This window comes from Triticum aestivum, chromosome 6B (genome assembly GCF_018294505.1).
Source record: "Triticum aestivum cultivar Chinese Spring chromosome 6B, IWGSC CS RefSeq v2.1, whole genome shotgun sequence".
Lineage (NCBI taxonomy): Eukaryota > Viridiplantae > Streptophyta > Magnoliopsida > Poales > Poaceae > Triticum > Triticum aestivum.
In genome coordinates, this window is record NC_057810.1 from 442,464,999 (window position 1) to 442,486,675 (window position 21,677).

Genomic DNA, 21,677 nt, shown 5'->3' on the forward strand with positions numbered 1-21,677 from the left:
TTTCGGGGCCACGAGGCGGCACTGGGGCCGGCGGTTCGTTCGGTGGTGGCTGGTGGCTCAGGGGGGTGCAGGTTGAAGATGAACTGCAGGCCCTCCCTAAACTACATGTCAAGTGCCTCTCTGCTACCATTGCGTTCAGTTTCGACAGTAGCATTCAGATTCCACAGTAAATTTCAGTTTCGACAGTTAAGTTCAGAGTCAACAGTTTTACCTCATCTGTTGTAGTCAGGTGGTTTTTGGTGATGTTAATTTTACATCCATTTTACATCATCTATTGGAGATGCTATTAGAATCCCACTTGAGATTGACGATGTTTGTCTTGTGCTGCTACAGCCTTGACGTTTTACGGCTCACTGGAGCTGCTCCAACGACAGAACGATCCATCACAATAGAGCAATGCCCTGGACGCCGTCTATAGATTCCTCAGATCGTCCTCCACACCTCCGACAGCCACCTCTGCCTCAACTGCTTCAGCGACCAACCCAATGATGTTGAGGTCGACACTGCTACGGCAAAGAGGTTGTACACTTGTTGCATCACTTATTACTATACATTCACGTCGATCCATTAGGGCTATTTTGGTTCAATGGAAAAACATAGCAATAGGGAATTTTCCAATGGCACTCTACTATTCAATTATTCATGCATTTTGTTGAAAGGAATGAAGCAAAACATCCACCTGGACCTACTTTTCAAAATCCTATGCATGAAAACAAGACCAAGTGCATTAGTGCCAGAATAACATTCTAACTGTACACGCTTTCATATGGTTTCACTTTATTTTGGCCATGTTTCTTTGCATTCCTCTAGTCTTCCAATTCCTGTAAACCAAACACCCAAGTTGACAGAAATCCTGTGTTTACAAATGCTCTGTTTACCATGTGCATTTTCCTATCCTATTCTAGTGTTTTTCCTATCCTTGCATTTTAAGAATCATGCAAGCCAAATGAGCCCTTACAGAATTACTTCAGTTACACGTACGTGTCAAAGGGAACTTTGTGTGGTTTGTCCTGCTCCTGCCGCGACGTCGTCCACCTCACCTGAGCTGCTCCATCAATAGAAGCATCCACCAAACTAGACATCACGACTCCCGACCGTCTTTCGCCGCCTCAGATCTCCTTCCCTGCCGCCGGCACCCACCGCAACAGCATCACCATCATTGACTCAGCAGATGAACCTGAGGAGTACACTGGTCCACAAGAGAGGTCGCACTCTTTGTTTCTGCTTATTTTATGCATTGCTTAAACTTACCTGCTACTTTATCGTCCTGTTCAGCTCTTGGACTCCCAAGTCAGGTCCAAATTAATGTTCAAACTTGAGTTCTAAATTAGTTGTGGGGCACATATCGAGGCAGCAATGAATAGTATGTCTGTCTAATATCTGGTTCACCTAGGGTATGCCTATGTTGTTTATCTTGGGTGGGAAACAAATAGTAAAGCAATAATCATCTGTCTTTTTATTAATTTAAAGCAATCATCAGCCTGCTATCATTATTTTTGGATCCATCCACTGGTTGTTACCATCACTCTAAATTTCTGCATGCTCTCCTTACATAATCTAACTATATTTTTTCGTATGCATGTCAGATATTGTACACAGTCATGCTAAACATGTAGAGAAAAAGAGAAGAGTTTTGCGCGGCAATACAATGTCATGCAGACATCGCTCCATGGTGGGTCCAATGGCAAACCCTCCCCACCCCTCTCCAGATTGTAATCCAGAGGAAGATATCTGTTCTGAGGCGGATTCAGACGCCGCTGACCACTCCTATTTACCTCCCAAGGTGTTTGCTCTACATTGGCATGATGATGTTAGTCATATCATGCATATGTTGCCTTGTAGTGCCTACTTTTGACATCATATATGTCATCTGCTTAGTTTAGACATGTTCTGTAATGCCACATGTTTAGTTTCTATATCATATATGGGAATTATGCAGTCTCATGTCTTTTAGCCAGCCGTAATATATGTGAAATGTGCAATGCCATCCTATTTAACCAGGCATCATATATTTGAATGATATCTTGCCCATCCTTTTCTTCATTACATTTCCATTTGTCGACAATGTTTGTACATTAAACTACTCTTCATGTGAATCAGCCATTTGGGTGGGAGATGGAAAAATCTAGAGTGAAAACAAGGCCTTCAGAGCAGACAATGCTACCTGTCGAAGAAGATCTCTTGTTGGGTCCCGATAGCTCCTCAGAGATGGATTCAGAGACATATGACCAGTCCTATTCCCCCACTGAGGTGTATGCTCTAACTTGGCATGGTTATACTGCTCATATCATGCATACGGTGTCTTGCATTGCATAGTTTAGACATCATATACACAATATTCAACACCATGTTCTTAGTTCAGACATCATATCGAATGCCCTCTGTTTAGCATATAAATCACATATGTGAATTAAATGATGCGATCCTGATTACTTAGATAACATGTAGGTGAATTATGTCATGCGATACTGTTTAGTTATTCATCATATCTTTGAATTATGTTATGCTATGCTATCCAGTTTAGATAGACATCATATATGTGAAATTATGTCATGCTATCCGTTTTAGTTAAACAATATACATGTCAACTATTTCATGCCCTCTTTTTTCCGCATTATCTATCATCTGTCTCTCATACAATGTATATACATTCAACTATGTTTCCTGTTTATCGGCCATTTGAATTGGAGCGGGTGATGCCAGTATCTGGCGGACTAAAAACACGGTCTTCAAATAAAACAGTGCTACCTCTTGGTGGAGATAGCACCCCGGTTGTACATGCACAAGAACCAGCCCTACCACACATAACCCAAACTCTCGCAGATTGTACCCCTACTGTGATGGACAGAGAACCAGCTTCACCCAATCTAACCCCAACCCCAACCGATAGTAACCCAGTTCCTGTTGACACAGCACCATCTCCACCACAGAGCTCCCAAACAAGAGCAGTTAGTAAGGCAGCTCCTGTGCCCAAAGGGCCAGTACTATCACGGCGAACCCCAACTCCACCAGTTAGTACGCCTATTCCTGTGGAGGAAGCACAACCAACTAGTCGTAGTTTAGCATCTATCGCATTTGATGTTGTTAAATCGTATGTGCGTATCTTCCCATCTTGGAAATATTATACTGAAGATGAAGGAAAATGCCAGTTGCAGGTGTTTGTCCAGGAGTTATGTGTAAGTAATGTTATTCATGGCAATTATTTTGCTTCATCCCATACATCCTACCTCCATGATTGTTATAATACAGCAAATTTTCCAATTTTTCTCTATAGAGAAGGACCAATTTGGAAACTCAGGATGAGGTAACATGTGCTAATACCTCTGCTATCTTCAAGAATGCTTGGTGGCAGTATCGGAATTAAGAAGAAAACGTACTTCACCGGCAAAGAAACTCATCAAATTCCCTTACGTTCTCCTGAGACACATTTACTGGACGATGACCGGGAATGCCTTGTTCTGTACTGGTCCCGAACCAAGAATGTGGTAAGATCTATGAGCTCATTTTCTATTTTTAAGTATTATATTCTTGCGTCTTACTGTACTCTGTTCATGTAGAACAAGTGCCTAAACCTGAAGAACAACTGTTCTAATTTAAGATTCCATTGCTATCATAGTTCAAAAAAGCGCTAGGCGTTAATTGTGTGTTTTGCCACTGCCTTGCACTTTACTGACCAAAGCGCATGCTTATGCGCAGTTATGCACAGATTAAGCGTAGTTATGCGCAATGTGTTTTGCCAACGCCTAGAGCCTAGGCGCGCTTAAGCGCTCGCTTAGGCGCATCTTTTTTAACTATGATTGCTTTGCTCTTGTATCACTGCATTTACTCATACAAACTTATTTTTAAATTGAAGGATCCAATCGAAACTCCAATGGAACAGCAGGTATGTTCACGCATGTTTCTTTAACAGGTTTGCTCTTATCAATAGCTCTTTTGATTTCAATTTCAATTGTGTATACAGTTGACATTCATATCATGCACATTACTAGCATCACAACAGAGCCAGTAGTGTTTTGTACATGTAGACACGTGGTACCCATCTGAAATCTTGTTGTGCCGTGTAGTTTCCCATGCTTTGTATTCTTTCACTGCTGCTTTGTCTTGAACTGATATAATTTGAACCGTGTCTCTATTTTGATTTGGCAAGACAATGGAGTGACCATAGGACATAGATATATGTTTGTTTGATGCTTTTATTATGTACTAGTACTTGGCAATAGAAGACTTAGTAGTTTAATCCTGTCCACCTTACTAATGAACTGGTTCACCGAAATGAGTTTTATATACTAGTACATGCTAAACTTGTTATGTGTCTGCTTGTTTCTTCTTTTAGAATGCTGACAGAATATTGGGGAAGAGTGCCTTATTAAGCAATGGTAAAGGAAGTAATGCATATAAGGTTCAGGATAGTGACACATCCTTGTTGGTCTCCAACAAAGCTGATAAAACAGCTAAGGAAGACTATCTTGAAGACAGCGAGCCAACCCCAAAGTCCTGTCTTGGTTTAGTGTTCGAGTTACTGGCCACTACCGCTTGCACAAGCTATTCAAACTCACTGTCTGAATCAGTTCGATTTCTTGAGTCTCAACTACAAGCTGAAAGACATCGATCAGCTGTGCTGTAACAAGAAGCAGAAGGACGGCAGAAGTCCCTGGAGCATCAGATGCATACTTTCTGGTGCAACAACAAGCGTTGGAGGATTTTAGCGCCAAACTGGACAAAGCTAATCAGCTTGCTAAGCTTATTGCCAGCATGGTGGATACCCAGGATAACGTTTCTTGAGCTCTTCTGAAGTTGTTTCAGTTATGCTCTTGTTTTTCTGCCGCGTTTATTTGCACTGGTGGCCAATTTTGACGGCCAGTGTATGTAATATGCTGCTTTGTTCCCTATATTTGCACTGGTGGTGAACTTTGATGCCCAGTGGATGTAATATGTGTAATAGCGATAATAGGCTAGCATTAATTGCTTGCTTATTTATTTCCTTATTGTCTTGTTTAGTTGTTTGCTTGTAGTCACTGCAGTTCTTTTTCTGTGTTTTTCTAGTGGCCACAATAGCCTATTTTTGGTAACTAGGCCAAAATAATCATGGCAACACACGGACTGTTGTAACCATGGGCCTCCTGCAGGCCGTATGATCCATGGGCCTTCTTCCAGCCGTAGGAACCATTGGCCTTCTATATGGGTCGTAGGATCCATTGGCCTTCTATATGGGCCTTAGGGTCCATGGGCCTTCTACGGGCCGTAGGGTCCATGGGCCTTCTACGGGCCATAGATCCATGGGCCTCATACGGGTCGTAGATCCATGGGCCTCATACGGGCCGTAGATACATGGGCCTTCTACGGGGTGTATCATCATTTCGCCAATCATGGGTCGTACTATTCGTGGACCATAACGGGCCGTTAATAGACCGTATTTGATAACTCTATGAAAACAGCCCAACAAGTTTTTTTTGACATGAAAACGGCCCAACGTATTAACGGTTCGCAAATGGGCCGACTATAACGATGGGCTGAATTTGGCCCACAAGCAGAAAATGACAGTAACGGGCCGTATGTAATCGAATGCTGCAAATGAGCCCAAGAATCAATGGGCCCTGAGAAGGCCGAAAGATAACTTGGGCTGGAAACGGCCCAATAGAATAACGGGCCGTTAATGGGTATAAAGTGATACACTGTTCATTACGGGTCAGTTTCACCACGGGCCGTTAATGGGCCAAGAGTTACAAAGGGCCTCATATGGGCCAAAAAAAGTCATGGGCCACACATGGGCCAGAAGTTAAAACGGGCTGGAATCATATTGGATGGCCCAGATGACGCTACTGGGCCTAATTCGGATAGGGCGTAACGGGCCCTGGGTTAGCAGGTTGTAAATGGGCTATATGCGAACAGGCCATTATCAGGCTTTCCGTGGGCCGGCCCGCCACATTTTGACCAAGTCAAATGGGCCGGCCTTTTCACAGGAATGGGCCTCTGTTGGGCCGTGCTACGTGTCGATGTATCATAGGCGCCTTCGGTACAATGAGCGGATGACATCTGTCCCAACGGTCAGCCGACACATGTTTCCTCTAGCCAATGATGATTTACACGTGGAAAATCCCCATTGGTTGGGGTTGTTAACGGGTTATCGGATCCAAAACCCGACCCGATAGCTTAACGGTGTTCCGTTACGGTGGATGCAACATGTCGGTCACCCTTGACGAAAGCATTTCTGTGACGCGTGATTTATCGTCATGGAAGTGGACACTTCCGTGATGATAATTTTGGTAATGTCATGGAACACTTCTACGACAGCACAAGTATGACTATCTTGATTCTGCCATAAAATCGTCACGGATGTACATGCATGACAAAAAACGCGACCTACTGTGACAAACACGTAACATCACGGAAGTGTATTTTTTTGTAGTGAAGTGAGCCATTTTAGAGAATCGATCCACAACAACAAACACGAGATCCTTTCCATTTTGAGTCCTAGGCAAACCAAGTACAAAATCCATGCTAATGTCTTCCCAAGGTTGATAAGGAATAGGAAGAGGCATGTAAAGACCATGTGATTGAGCTTTAGACTTAGCTTTGTGACATGTAGAGCATCGGTTGGTGAAGCGTGAGACGTCGCGGAACATCTTGGGCAAAAAGTAGTTCTTGGAGAGCATGGCGAATGTCTTGTCGCGTCCAAAGTGTCCCATGAGTCCACCTCCATGAGACTCTTGCAAAAGGAGCAAACGAAGAGAAGACTCGAGAATGCAAAGTTTGTTAGCTCTCATAAGATAAGCATCCTTGATGTAATATCGTTCCCAAGATGTATGCGTCAAACACTTAGCATAAGGAGTAGCAAAGGAAGGCTCATTCGCATACAAGTCTTTTATGTGCTCAAAGCCAATAACACTCAACTCAAGTTTAGTGACAATCGTGCATATGCGGGAAAGGGCATCCGCCACTACGTTTTCCTTACCCTTGATGTACTTGATGGCATAAGGAAAAGACTCTATAAATTCACTCCATTTGGCATGATGCTTGTTCAACTTAGTTTGGCCTTTTAAGTACTTAAGCGTTTCATGATTGGTATGTATGAAGAACTCATGCGGTCTAAGATAATGTTCCCAAACATGTAGCACACATACTAAAGCATACAATTCTTTGTCATAGATGGGATAGTTAAGTTGAGCACCAGAGAGTTTTTCACTAAAATATGCAATAGCTCGTTTTTCTTGCATCAAAACTCCAGCAATTCCATTGCCGCTTGCATCGCAATGAACCTCAAAAGTTTTGTCAAAGTTGGGTAAAGCAAGAATCGGAGCATGAGTAAGTAAAGATTTGAGCTCATCAAAAGCGTAGATTGTAAAGGTCCCCAAACAAAAGGATCATTTTTCTTACTCAAGGCATGCAAAGGTGCGGCGATGGTGCTAAAGTCTTTCACAAAGCAACGGTAGAAACCCGAAAGGCCAAGAAAGCTACGCACTTGTTGCAAATTAGTGGGTTGTGGCCAAGTTTTAATCGCTTCAATTCTAGATTCATCAACATGGACACCCTTTGAGGAAACAATGAAACCCAAGAAAACAAGTTTGTCAACACCAAACATGCACTTTTTCATGTTGGCATAAATACGTTCCGTGCAAAGAGTTTGCAAAACGGCCCTAACATGATTTAGATGATCTTTCATGGATTTGCTAAAAACAAGTATGTCATCGAAGTAGACCACAACAAACACTCCAATATAAGGACGAAGCAAAAAATGCATGAGACGCATGAACGTACTGGGAGCTTCCGATATACCCATAGGCATAACCAACCACTCGTACAAGCCAAATTTTGTTTTGAAGCGGTTTTCCATTCATCACCTTCTTGTATGCGGATTTGATAATAGCCACTTTTAAGATCATTTTTTGAGAAAATGGTGGCACCACTAAGTTCATCTAGCATGTCATCTAGGCGAGGAATGGGATGCCTATAACAAACGGTGATAGCATTGATGGGTCTACAATCTGAGCACATGCAAAAACTACCATCTTGCTTGGGCACAAATATAATTAGAATGGCACAAGGGGTTAAGCTTTCACGTACATGTCCGTTGTCGATGAGTTGTTGTACTTGCCGCTGGATCTCCTTAGTTTCTTTGGGGTTGACGCGGTAGGGAGCTTTGTTAGGTAGAGGTGCTCCATGGATGAGGTCGATTCGGTGCTCAATGCCTCATAGTGGAGGTAGACCCGGAGGTAGCTCATCAAGGAAAACATCTTGGAATTCCTACAAAAGAGAGGACAACACTAAAGGTAGATCATGAGAGGTGTTAGTTTTTGGTGCCTCGTCATTGCACACAAGGACAAAGTGCATAACTCTCGATGGGTTCTCACACACTTCTCTCATCTCACTTTTGGTGGCAAATAGGACGAAGTTTTTCTTGTCGCTCATCATGGAGGCACTCGGTTTTGGCTTGTGGCTCTCACTCTATTTTGGGTGGATCACTTTCTCACTCTTTTCTCCACGATGGGTGGATTGCTTGTCGGCGATCACTTGACTAGGAGACATAGGTCGTCGCACATATTCCTTCCCTTTCATCTTGAATCTATAGTGATTGGTACGCCCGTTGTGGATGACGCCGCGGTCAAATTGCCATGGTCGACCAAGAAGGAGGTGGCAAACGGACATCGGGACGACATCACACTCCAAAGTGTCTTCATATGCTCCAATTTTGAAGGAAACTTTGACCGTATGCTCGACTTTTATAGTGCCGGAATCGCTTAGCCATTGGACCTTGTATGGGTGTGGGTGCTTCATCTTGACCAATTGGAGCTTGGAGCATAGTTCTTCACTTGCCAAGTTGTGACAACTACCTCCATCGATGATGACCTTGACGGACCTTCCATTGATGTCGGCCTTTGTGTGGAAGATGTGGCATCTTTGGTCTTCGTCTTGTTGATGTTGAAGAGTCAAGACTTTGGAGACAACGAGAGCGGGGCTCGAATCCTCATCACAAAAGACTTGATCATCTTCATCTTTGTTCACGCGCCGGTGCATGGCCACTTGCTCAAGGGCTTCCATTTCCTCTTCACTCATGGAGTCATAGGTTCCGTCGTCGTTGAGGATCATGGAGCGCTTGTTTGTACATTGAAAGGACTTGTGGCCTCGGCCGCCGCAAGTGAAACACTTGAAGGAGCTTGTCTTGATGGTCTCATCGGTTGGAGTAGATGATGAAGCGCGCGGCTTGAAGTTGCTTGTAGGAGGAGGAGGATGACTTGAGGTTGTCGAAGTTTTCTTGTAACTCAACTTGTCATCGTTGCTTGTAGATGGCTTGGTTGAGGTGGAAGTTGTTGGAGTCATTGAAGCTTGGTTGTTGAAGAAGCCTTAGCTCTTGGACGAGTACTTGGCGTACTTGAAGTCATCTTGCACTTGACGTTCCGCTTTGGTAGCTTGATGCACGAGCTCAATGAGGTTGGAGTAGGGTTGGAAGTCGGCAATCTTCTTGATGGGATGATTGAGGCCATTCAAGAAACGTGCCATAGTTTGCTCATCATCTTCCGTGACATTGGCTCTTATCATAGCTATCTCCATTTCCTTTTAGTATTCTTCAACACTCTTTGTTCCTTGCTTGAGTAGTTGGAGCTTCTTGAAGAGATCGCGGTTGTAGTAGGTGGGCACAAAACGTGCTCGCATGACATCTCTCATTTGAGCCCAAGTGGTGATTGGTGGTTCACCTCTTGCTTCTCGGCGCTCAAGGGCTTGTTCCCACCATATGAGCACATAGTCCTGGAACTTAAGGGATGCCATAGCGATCTTCTTCTCTTCGTCATAGTTGTGCAAATGAAAGATTTTGTCAACCTTCAATGCCCACGATAGGTACTCTTCGGGATCATTGCTTCCATTGAACTTGGGCATGGTGAACTTTAGCTTGCCTTAGCTTTGCTCTTTATCGTGTTGGGGTCGAGGGTGATGATGACGCCCTTGTCGTGGAGGATTATCAACCTCATGTTGCTCTTGGTGTGGAGGATTTCCATAGTCGTCTTGCTCTTGTTGAACTTGAGGTTGTGGAGGGGCTTGTCGAGCTTGTGGAGGAGGTGGAGGAACTTGACATTGCACTCTTGGTTGGTAGTTCCGCTCTTGGATTTCTTCTCGAAGTGGTTCCTCTTGATTGCACCTATCGCGGTTGCGTTTGGCAATGGCTCGACTTGATTCTTAAAGGGCACATTGCGCCTCAAGAGCTTGTCCTTCACGTTGTTGTTGTTGAAGATGTTGAGCCTCGGTGTCTTGTTCATCTTGATGTTCTCGCGCTCGTTCTTCCTCTTGGTGACGTTGACATTGTCATTCTTGAGACTTGTGCAAGAGGAACTTGGTTTGGTTGATGATGATGTGCTTGCTCGTTGACTTGCTCTTGAGAATGATTGCCGTGTAGAGGATTGCGAGATGCATGCCTGTCTTGACGCGCGGCTCCTCAAAGAGTGTTCGATGTCGGTGTACTTGAGCCGGAGAAGGTGTCATCGGTGTGTCGACTTGAGCGGCTCCGTCTTGAGTATGAAAAAGTGGAAGGATGGCGGTTTACCAACAAGGCACGGATCTCGTCCATTCTTGCATGGTTCTGTTGCTTGTGAGCGTCGAGCTTGTTGTCGAAGTAGTCTCTTGTTCGTTTCTAGGAGAGTCGCAAGTCGGTGGCGAGATTGTCGATGAGGTCGCTCATTGCTTGTTGCTCTTGATGCAATGCTCGTTGTGCACCAAAGAGGTGGCTCTTGGTGATGTATGATGACATGTCGTCGTCTTGCTCGATGAAGAGTGGGTTGGTAGAAGAACTTGGCATATCCATCATTCCAATAAAAAATGTGAGTGGGAGAAAGAGAAGAACTTATACCAAATGTACCTTGATTAATGTTGAATATGGATCAAGGATCACTCAAATGTAGTCAATGAAATAGCACAATTGGTACCAATTCTTGTCGGTTCTCACGCCTACACAAGTAAAAGCTTATGATGGAGCTCGGTTAAGATGGTGGCACAAAATTTGATGCAATTGTTAGTTAGACTCAAAGATGTTGAAAAAAATTCGGAAATTCGCAAATGCAACAAGTATACCAAGCAAGTAGTGGTACACGGAAACACACACGCAAATAGATAAGTGGGATTGTGCAAACCAAAAATGAGCCAAAATGTGGAGTCCACGAAAATGCTCTTGTTGCACAATACTAGAGAGATGCTAGCACGATTGCACAATAGGCGGATACGGAGCTTGTGCACAACCTACGAAGCAAAATGCAACGACCTCTATCCCAAGTATGCTATATGTATGGTATTTCGGTGATATGATCCAAGATGATCGCGTATGACAATCTTAATGTAGTATGATGCTATGGTTCTTTCTTATAAGCTCTTTGCTTATCTTTCTCTTTTTGCTTAAAAGCTTGTTTGGCTCTTTCACTTTTGAGCTCTTTTCTTATGCAAAACTTCACGAACCAAGATAGTGATTGTGTATGCGATGAAAACTTTGTGAGACAAGAAATGAGATCAAGATATGCACCACGATGATATGGTATGTATGCTTATGATCACTAATGTGCACAAGTCACGTTGCCGACAATACTCAAAGGCTAGTCTCGATGGGTAAGCAATGCAAAAGTAAGGCTATGGTGGTTATCAATGCAATGGCAAGGCGTAGACAAAGATGTCGTCGAGGTTACCGTCCGTAGCGAAGATGAGTAGTCAACGAAGATGAGCAGTGGTGATGTTGATGTCGCGTCGTACCTATATAGCCGAAATACAATAGGGCACGGGAAACCACAACTCAAATTCTCGAACCCGAAGTCGAAAGGTGGTATAGTGGGGTATGTCGTGGGGTTGGTGGACTTTAGGTGGTGGTGGTCAAAGTGGGTATGCGGAGGTGTAAGCGGTGGTGGAGAAAAACTGCAGAAAATGCAGTTTCGACAGACAAAGCCGGATTATCCGGGCCAGGATCCGGATGATCTGGGCGTGTCCGAATGATCCGGGTCAGGGTCCGGATGATCTGGGCAGGTCAACTGCGCACGGGATGGCTCGGGATGAACTCGAAAAACGGGGAGAAATCCGAAGATTTCATGGATTTTGGATGGATTTCGAGGGTGAGATGGTGGGGAAAGGCAAGATCCACGAGTTACACAACGAATCCACGGATCAAAATCAACAAAACATCATCAAAACCAACAAATCACAAAAAAAATTGGGGGGCTATTTTTGGTGGGGATTTTCGGATTTAGGACGAAATCAACAAAATCAAGCTACACAACACGGGGTAGGGGCTCCAAAAACGTGATCAACGTGGCTCATGATACCAAGATGATGTAGGGTAGAACCCTAGAGGCCGATCTTTCAAGTTTGGAGGGGAATCCTACCAAGAACATGAAGAACACGGGGAGGGGAACGAGGGAAAAACACGAGAGAACACTCAACGAACAAGAATAAAGTCACACATGCGCTAGATCATCGAGACACGAAGTGATACAAGATCCGAATCCAACAAAGGACGATACATAGGGTAACCGGTTCTTCTCCGTGAGGAGGTCTTGAAGAGTGTCTTCTCCGAAAGGAGGTCTTGAACCCAACGAGGATCTTCTCCGAAGAGGTGTCGGTCCCTCGTGGTGGAGTAGATCTGGATGGATGAGCAAGGCTCTATCTCAAAGTATGAGCTATCACAATGCTAAGTCTAGAAGAGAGGTGGAGGAGTCATATATATAGGCTAAGGGGACGAAGGGGTACATGGGCCTCAGCCCAACACGCGCACGCAAGCGGGGTTCGGATGATCCGGGTGGGGAGCTTGATGATCCGGGCTCGGTCCGGATGATCCGGGGGATGGCCCGGATGAGTTGATGATGCTGGCGGTGGCGGCGTTGGTTCGGATGTCCGGATGGGGGTCCAGATGTCCGGCTGGTGCCCGGATGATCTGGGTGGTCGTCCGGATGGTCCGGCTTCGGGGTCCAGCTTTGGGAGTCGTGGGGTGAGTTAGCCGGATTGTCCGGACCGGGGTCCGGATTGTCCGGGCTCTGTCCGGGCCCTTGTCCGGATCGTCCGGCCAGCCTGGGACTTGGCTGTTTTCCTCTCTGTCTTCACGTATGTCTTCCGCTTCCGATTCTCCTTGCTTCCTAGCTTCTCCATGGCTAACTCCTTGGTACCTGAGTATGCAAAGCGTCTCCGTTTGAGGTAGTAGCCATGTCTCGTGTGATTCGAAAGGGAGTTGTGAGAGGAGTGATGTCACCTCGGTTTAGAGAGCTCTTGCACGTGCTCTACATAGGTCCAAGTGGTGTTGTAGGAGATGTAGATGTGTCCATGGGGATGATCATGGGATGCTCCGCATCAAAAGGTCTCGGAGTATGACATGTAATCTCCACCCGCGAGGAAGACCCACGCTAGCCCACTATCGGTCAAGGCTTTGTGTGAAGCTAGATTCACAGAAAAATTGCAGTTCAAGGCCCAGTCCACTATTCAAGTTGCCTACTACTGTCGTATAGAGTTCTAGGTGGAAGTTCAACTTAACAGTCTCCACTGCAGTACCGGTATATAAAACAGTGTTTTGGAACCAAAGGTAATTCTTGTGTGCCTCTGGGATCTGGTGGGGGATTGCTGAAATTTAGTCTATTTTGAGACAACCCAATAACTATTTCAGAAATTCCTAATGAATCCTAGAGGCCCACTTAGCCCATTTGTGCAAGGCAAGGGATACTACTAAAGTTTAGTCCCACATTGCTAGTTTAGTGGGAGTTGAACCTCCTTACAAGAGGGACATCCACGCGCGCTCCTCCTCCGCCGCCCGCCTCGTCATGCCGCGCCGCGTCGCGCCGCGGGGTAAGGGTTGCGGGAATGAGCCGAGCCGATGTCTAAATTTTTAGCACGCACAACAGGTATACGAAAGGTCACACGGACGCTGAAAAGTTTTTTTTGCGATAGTGGAGTTTGAATGCGAACGGTGCAGCCCTTCGGCTGCTGGCTGTTCGCTTCATCTCCGTCTCTTCGTTTCACCTTCTGTCGCTGCCCTCTCGTCTCTCTCTCTCCTGTGCCTATAAAAAGGAGGTCGCTCCTCTCAGAGATGCACACTAGAAGATCCTCTTCCTCTCACCACAAAGTTCCTGAGCACTGCGCTGCTGCTATGATCTTTTCCATCCCGGCTTGCGGCGTGCATCGCAGGTCAGGACAGTAGGCCTCCGAAACCGCACCTCTTTGAGTCCTGTACGGGAGAAGGGTGATAAGGTTTTTGGGGAGCGCTCTGCGCGACTACTGCCCGGTTCATCACGGACACCGACGACCACTTCCCCAACGACGACTTCTTCCCCGTAGTCGACAACCTCTTCGACGACATGGCTGGCGAGGATGTCGACCCCAAGTCCAGTGTTTCTACTCATGCTGCTGTCCCGTATCGTGTTCTTGTTTTTTCTGTTAGAGCTCCTCCCACAGTTCCTTGTTCTAGTGTTTGCCCTAAATATGTTTGGTTACAGTTCATATATGCATATGCTATTTACCCTTTCTCTATCAGATCGCATGACTTGTTTTATCTCTGCTAGTCATGCTATATCTAGTGTTTCTGTTAATAAAAACATTCGGTAAATTGTTCATATTTCCAACACCTACATACAACTGCAACTGCGCCATGAGTACCACTCCTCGTCACAGATGCATCAGTGTTAATTTTATCATAGCCCGCTGGTGGTACTAGCCAATTCGATGTTCTAGCTGTGTTGATGTTGCTCCCTGTTCGGACCGGCTTTGACAAAATCTGAATGTCAACAAGGAAAGAAGTAATAAACGGATGGGTTGACGGGCTCTGAAATATTTCCTCATGTATAGCTGTCCTCCTCGCCTCTCAGATCGCCCACATAGTTACTACCAATGTTGTGAACTCCTTCAGTGTGAGGGTCTCATGCATCATGAACAACCATTCTTTTGCTACCTTCCAAACAACCATGTTTACTATTATCCCATTTGCACGTCAAAATCAACCACGATCTTCGCACAGTATTTGTGGCCCATTGTTAAGAGCCAGCCACGGCCCATGTACAGTTGCATGGCGTAACATGTGCTGGCCAATGATACACATGCATGAATCGATCGATATCGCTGCAACATCAGCGTCGTCTGAGTAGTTAGGAGATCAACACAGTTGTGGTGTTTACGAATTGGCTGAGAATATGAGATGAATCATCCACTCAAGACCATACTGCCATGTGATCGGACGAACAGAGTTGCGTCGATCAACCAGGGCGACTCCTTTTACATTCCAGCTGTGGAGCCGACATGACGCTTGATCTCGTTGCAGGCGTTGCGTAAAATCTGACAATGACAAATCGGCCCCTCCTCTGGCCTTGTGGGTTGCAACTTGCAACTGAAGCAAGGAGTGGACGAACAAGGTGGGTCTCGGGAACACAATCTTGTCTTGATGATGACGCTAAAAAGCAAGGAAACAACGGAGAAGCGACACACATCGAATGTTACAAATGCACGGTCCTTTAGGAAACGCGAATTCTAAGATATTCGGTACACTCCTAGAGTGCGGAATTACAAATTCAAGGATATTTATATGCATGGATGGATGTTGAGCTCGGCGCCGCTGCTTCCATGATTCCATTATACGAGTATTATCTACAACTTGCAAAACAAAGGAGGTAAAAAAGGCCCCCGCGTCGCTCCCGCAGGGGCGACTCGGGCGGCGCTAACCCTAGCCGCCGCCGGCCCTCCTCCCCCCTTCTCCTCTCCCTTGCCACCACCGGAGGGGGTCGTCGGAAAGCCGCGCGGCCGCCGGGGAGGGTGGTGGCGAGGATCTGTCCGCCTGTTTCGCGCAGGGGCTCTGTAGCCGGGGCGGCGGCCTCGGACGGTGGTGCGTTGTCGTCTTCAGCTTGCGGCGTCGCTGGTGCTGGCCGTCCCCTTGGCCACGCGGGTGGCAAGGCGGCGGTGGGTGGTGGCTGTGGGGTGCGGTGGCCGCGGGGGCGCCCGCCCCGGATCTGACGCCTCCGTCCCCAATCCTTTCGTCCCCTGTCAGATCTGGTTTCCGGCTGACCCAGGTCGTCGGCGCCGCGTCTGTGGTAGGGGTGGGGGAGATGGGGGGCCTGGAGAAATCCACGACTGGCTACGCCGGCCACGACGACGGCGACGCTTGAGGGCGCCGTCTCCTACCTGTAGGCGCCGTCAAGGTGCCCCCTTTCCCCCTTCTGCCTCTCTCCCCTGCTCGTGCACCGGGGTGAAAACCCAAATCCCTCTGGATTGGGCGGCAGCGTCGCTTGCGGCGCCGTCACCTTCATGGAGGTGCCGCCTTCGGTTGAGCATGGGGCGGTGGCAAGTTCGATCTGGTTGGTGGGCGGCCTGTGGCGACATGGTTGGAGTCGGTGGTCTTGGAGGTTCTTCTCCAAGTTCAGTGGCTTCCCACCATTGTTTGCTCCATCATCAGCAGCCTCACCGTGCATTTTGCTTCTCCTTGAGTGTTGATCCCCCCCCCCCAGTGCCACGTTTGCCTTTGTGGAGCTCGGCGACGCGAGTTGGTGGTGCCCTGGTCAGGCTTGCCGGGCGGCAATGGCGACGGTTGTACATCTTTGCTCTTGGGAGAGCGTTTGCATCGTCCGACGGATCGGCGCCTCGTGCCAGGCGAGGGGCTAGGAAGCCCCTTCGGAGATGTAGGATGTTGTCAACGGTTCAGTCGGAGTCTATGGAGCTGTCAGCGTTCCCTTACGTGCTAGTTGGATCTCCGCAAGGCTTCCTGATGGATTACACTCAGTGGAGGGCTCCTTTATCTTCAAGCTGGCCTTGTTCTTCAGATTTTTCATCTTTGCTTGTAGATGGCAGGTAGCCTATTAGTTGCTTGCACAACACTATATATCCTTTTAGCTGTTTCTTTCTTCTGTCCTTGTAAGTTGGTGGTTGATGTAATCCTGGCCGGTTGATGGCTTTGTTAATTCAAAGCCGGGCTCTTCTTGAGCCTTCGTTCAAAAAAAAAACTTGCAAAACAAACCTTGGAGTGCATCATGAGTTGAGTTGGGCACGCCATCCATCCATGCAGAAGCAGGCACACCATCATGATGCGTCTCAAGGATTGCCTTGAGAAAAGAAGAGCAAAAGGAAAGAGACCTCCAGCCATGCAACACATTGATCTGATCTCCATAGCCGAATGCAAGCAGACCACCGAGCAGCACAGGACAGCACCACCCTTTCGCATCATTGCCAACCCAAACCACCCCCCTAATAATCCCTCCCTCCCTCCCTATGGAACCGTACTAGTACATTGGCCTCTGTCCTGTTGAGTGCAAAAGCTGCACTGCCATTGTTGGTCTGTTCCACCTTTACTAGCCAGCCAGCCCCTCCCAAAGATTCCTCTCCTCTCATCTCCTTCTCCGGTGCACTTTGGTCGACCAACGGAAAAACATCCATTCAATTCCATACCATGTGATGCCTCCGCACTTCCTTTTCCAAAGGGCAGAGGAGAAGGACCACGATGCTCTCTCTGTCACTGTCGCTGCCTCACTGTTTCCTTCCCCCACTCGTCCATAACTGCGTGCCACCTTTGCAGTGTGCCACTACAAGAATGCATAACCACTTTGGCGGCCTAAATGCTTCATTCATAACAACGCTCCTACTAATCCAGTCCAGTGGATCTCTTCAGCTCGGTTGATAAGTGTCGCAACCTCTCGTGCTTCTTTGTTTCGTTCCCGGGCGAGGCCGAGGACGAAGCTGCGTCGTCCACAAGGTGCTTTGCTTTAGCTCCGGATTTATCCATTTCCATCTGTTTGCATGATGCCTCCCTTGCAGTTCACAGATGCTTGCAGTTGCACTTGGATCCCAATCTCATCACAAGCAATAAAGAAACCATATTCGCCCCCATGGATTTGCTCAGCCCACATGGCGCCTTGCCCATGCACATTCCCTCCTCCTCCTTCTAATCTTCTTCTACCTTTGATGCAGCTGCTCCCATGTGATGTGCGCCTAAGCTGAGCTCGCCTCACTCCGGACTGACAGCACGGCACCGGTGGATTGGATCTGTCCTTCCGAGATCGATGGACCGCTCCTGCTACTTCCCGCTACGGTGGGAGAGCACCGGCGACCAGTGGTGGTACGCCTCGCCCATCGACTGGGCGGCGGCCGACGGCCACTACGACATCGTCCGCCAGCTGCTGCACCTCGACCCCAACCTGCTCATCAAGCTCACCTCGCTCCGCCGGATCCGCCGCCTCGAGGCGCTCTGGGACGACGACGCACGCTTCGTCCACGCGCCGCGCCACCGCGCCTCCGTCGCCCGGGGCCTGCTGCTGGAGTGTGAGTGCAAGCACGGCGCCGAGAACACGCTGCTCCGGGCCGGCTACGGCGGCTGGCTGCTCTACACGGCCGCGTCCGCGGGGGACGCGGGCTTCGTGCAGGAGCTGCTGGACAGGGACCCGCTGCTCGTCTTCGGCGAGGGCGAGTACGGCGTCACCGACATGTTCTACGCGGCGGCGAGGGGCGGCAACGCCGACCTGTTCAGGATGCTGCTGGACCATGCCATGTCCCCGAGGTGCTCGACGTATGGTCGCGACGGGGATGGCGCCGGCGGCCGCGCCTCGGTGTTCCGGCTGGAGATGATGAGCAGGGCTGTACACGCTGCCGCGAGAGGAGGGAGCGTGCGCATGCTGAAGGAGCTCATCGACGGTCGCTCCGACGTGTCGGCGTACCTTGATATCCGTGGATCCACCGTGCTTCATGCTGCTGCTGGGAGAGGGCAGCTCGAGGTGAGCCACCTGTTTCCTGCCATTGCTTACATCTTCTTCTGCAAGTAGATGTTTTGTTTAGTTTGTCTTCGTCGTGTAGTTTAGATCTCGTTATCAGTATGCTTACATGCTTTGGAATTTTGGTGCGCGACGGTTTGCTTCACGTATATTCGCCTTTCCGGTAGATAATTGGAATTGTGTAAAGGCCACTATCCAAAATGAAATGTCTAGTGTCATTCAAGGATAATCATTGTGTTATTTATGATAATTATCCATACTTAACTTTAATAGACGAGCACTATGATTTTTTAATACAACAATCATAGCAGTAAAGATATTATTGTTACTACCATCGTGATCAACACTTGGGAACGAGAGGTGGATCATCAATAGACACTTGATTCCCTTTCTTAGTTGGATCAGCTCGAGCAATTCATGATCCAAATTTTTTGTTAGAAGATTGGTAGTAGTACACAATACTGAAACGTCAAAGCTCCAATCATGAGACCTCCCTTCCAATAAACTGAGGCAAAAGCGAATGTACTTCTACGTCTGTCCAGATAGAAGAAAAATTGGTACCAAACAACTTTTAGATCTACGACCCCCTTTCTGTTTTCTTGATGGTGATATTCAGCCAACTTTCCTTCTGTTTCTTAATGTCACATGTGATGGTTCTTGCTACTGGTGTCATTGATTTGTTAGGTGCACAAAGGTCCATTTATCTGAAAATTGGAAAAATATCCTATGCAGGTTGTCAAGTACCTGATGGCCTCTTTCGACATGATCAACTCAACTGACAACCAAGGGAACACTGCACTACATGTAGCGGCCTACCGAGGGCATCTGCCCGTTGTAAACGAACTGGTTGCTGCATCTCCATCAGCCATATCAGCTGTCAACAATGCAGGTGATACGTTCCTCCACTCGGCGATCGCAGGGTTCCGAACCCCGGGGTTCCGCCGCCTCGACCGGCAACTGGAGCTCACCAAGCATCTCATTCAAGAGAGAGCCGCAGACATCGGGAAGATCATCAACCTGAGAAACGACGCGGGCCTTACCGCCCTACACATGGCTGTGGTTGGCTGCGTGCATCCGGACCTCGTCGAGCTCCTGATGACCACGCCGTCCATCGACCTTAACGTCCAAGACGCTGACGGCATGACCCCGCTGGCGCTGCTCAAGGAGCAGCTGCGATCAACCACGTCGGAGAGACTCATCAAGCAGATAGTCTCCGCCGGAGGGGTGCTGAGCTCGAGCGTGCTGAGAAGCCGGTCGGCCGTCGTTTCGCAGATAAAGATGCGGGGAGGGATCGCGATCAGTCCGGGCACCATGTTCAGGATATCGGATGCGGAGATATTGTTGCACTCGGGCATTGCGGCGACGGAGTCCCGAAGGGCTAGCTCGTGCTCTAGCGATGGCAAGTGTGACCCTGTACATGCGGATGCAAACGGCGAAGGTGATGAGAACCATGGATCGTCGGAGAAGAGGCTCAGCTCTGCCAGCCGAGCCAAGGACCGTCTCAAGATGATGCTGCGGTGGCCTCGCCACAGGGACAAGATGTCCAGGACGCCGAGGAAATCCGAGGACGGCGGCCCGCTGGACACCATCCAGAAGCTGAACAAGCATGTCGCCGACACCCCGACTCCGCTCAGGCAGGCCTTCACCAAGACGACGGGGCTCAACAACAAGCGCACGCTCGCGGTCAAAAGCTCCGTCCCCAGCTCGGCCAGCAAGAAGAAGCTCATCCACGGCATCATGGAGGCCATGCCGCACCTCGCGGCGTCGTCGGCATCGACCCGGTCCCCGCCGAGCACCCTCCCGAGGTCCTCCATGTCATCCGCGCCGACGTCCACCAAGCTCAAGGACATCTGCTTCGAAGAAGACGAGAGCACGATGGTGACGCCGCCGTTCGGCAAGCTCAAGGACATCATCCTGGACAACGACGACGGCGCGGACGAGCCGTCGTGCTCGAACTCATCCTTGGCCGACGAGGGGGTCGGCGTGGCCGCCCGGAGGAACCACGGCTGCGGGAACGGGAGGCTCATCAACATCTGCTTCGGCGCGCAGGGGCTCACGGTGGAAGACTCTGCCAGCGGGCAGCAGACGAGCAAGATGTTCAAGCAGCAGTGCCTCCGGGTGTCCTGACCTGGCCTGCGTTCGGCTTTGCGGTTCAGCGATATACTCCTATGTGTGTGTGTGTTGAACTCCCCCGGCTCGGTTTGGTTTGGTTTGGTTTGGTTTGGCGTGCTGCTCCGCGTACAAGAGCAAGGTTTGGTTGATTTGCTGAGATAAATTCCGTGTATGTATCATAGTAAGGCGTGCTTGATTTTTGCAAGGGCTTGAGCTTGCTATCATCAAGTTATCGACGTGATTCCCCTATATACATATACACGAAATGTTTGAGCTGTACCAAGCAAACTTAGGCTCAAACAACACGGGCTAGCTACGATGGAAATGCATTTTGGAGCCCCTTTAAAAAGCACGAAAATAATTTAATTGAAGTTTCCAGAAAAACTGAAATAGTTTTACATGCACATATTATATTATTTTTTCTGAAAAGGGACGCTTTATTACTTACAAGGTTTAAGCATTACACTTGGCTTCTGACTAAGATACACACAGCAAACAAAGTCCTCACACCAAGCTAAAATAAAAGAAGGCAATATACAAAGAGTTGTTTTGGTGCATCAAAGAAAAAACTTGCTCTTCTTCCATAAAAAAATCCTCTAAAAATGCTGAACCCAATGGTCGCATAAAAGTTCATACCATGCTTTTATGTTTACGAGCTAAAGTTCTAATGCATGAAAGTCGAAGTATATACTTTAGTCGATACAAAGTCCGTTTTTTCGAAGATCCACTATGATAATGAAAAAGATGTCTACATATCCGGACCAAATCGATCAAGAATATCCCAATCTGATAAATCTGTCCAAATGGGTTCACTAATAGAATGCCCCAATCCAGTACAAAATTGAGCTTTTGATAAGTATACTATGAGGAGAGTAGCGGGGA

The 21,677-nt window shown here is 47.9% G+C and overlaps 1 protein-coding gene across 2 annotated transcripts; it reads left to right on the top strand.

Moving 5' to 3' along the window:
• Nucleotides 1–17,496: 17,496 nt before the first annotated feature.
• On the top strand, nucleotides 17,497–21,050 carry LOC123137389 (uncharacterized). Of its 2 annotated transcripts, XM_044557131.1 has the most exons (3): nucleotides 17,497–17,671; nucleotides 17,887–18,686; nucleotides 19,416–21,050. In XM_044557131.1, the coding sequence occupies exons 2-3, from the start codon at nucleotides 17,979–17,981 to the stop codon at nucleotides 20,808–20,810; spliced, it is 2,103 nt and encodes a 700-aa protein (XP_044413066.1). In that variant the 5' UTR covers nucleotides 17,497–17,671; nucleotides 17,887–17,978; the 3' UTR covers nucleotides 20,811–21,050. The 2 variants fall into 2 exon arrangements, with proteins under 2 accessions (XP_044413066.1, XP_044413065.1); XM_044557130.1 differs by lacking the exon at nucleotides 17,497–17,671 and having other exon boundaries at nucleotides 17,781–18,686.
• Nucleotides 21,051–21,677: the final 627 nt, after the last annotated feature.

Excerpts from the sequence above, each read along its gene's own strand:
- LOC123137389 (XM_044557131.1), top strand. The coding sequence starts at position 17,979 with ATGGACCGCTCCTGCTACTTCCCGCTACGGTGGGAGAGCACCGGCGAC. Across the intron at positions 18,687-19,415 it reads CTGGGAGAGGGCAGCTCGAG|GTTGTCAAGTACCTGATGGC; the intron begins GTGAGCCACCTG and ends TATCCTATGCAG.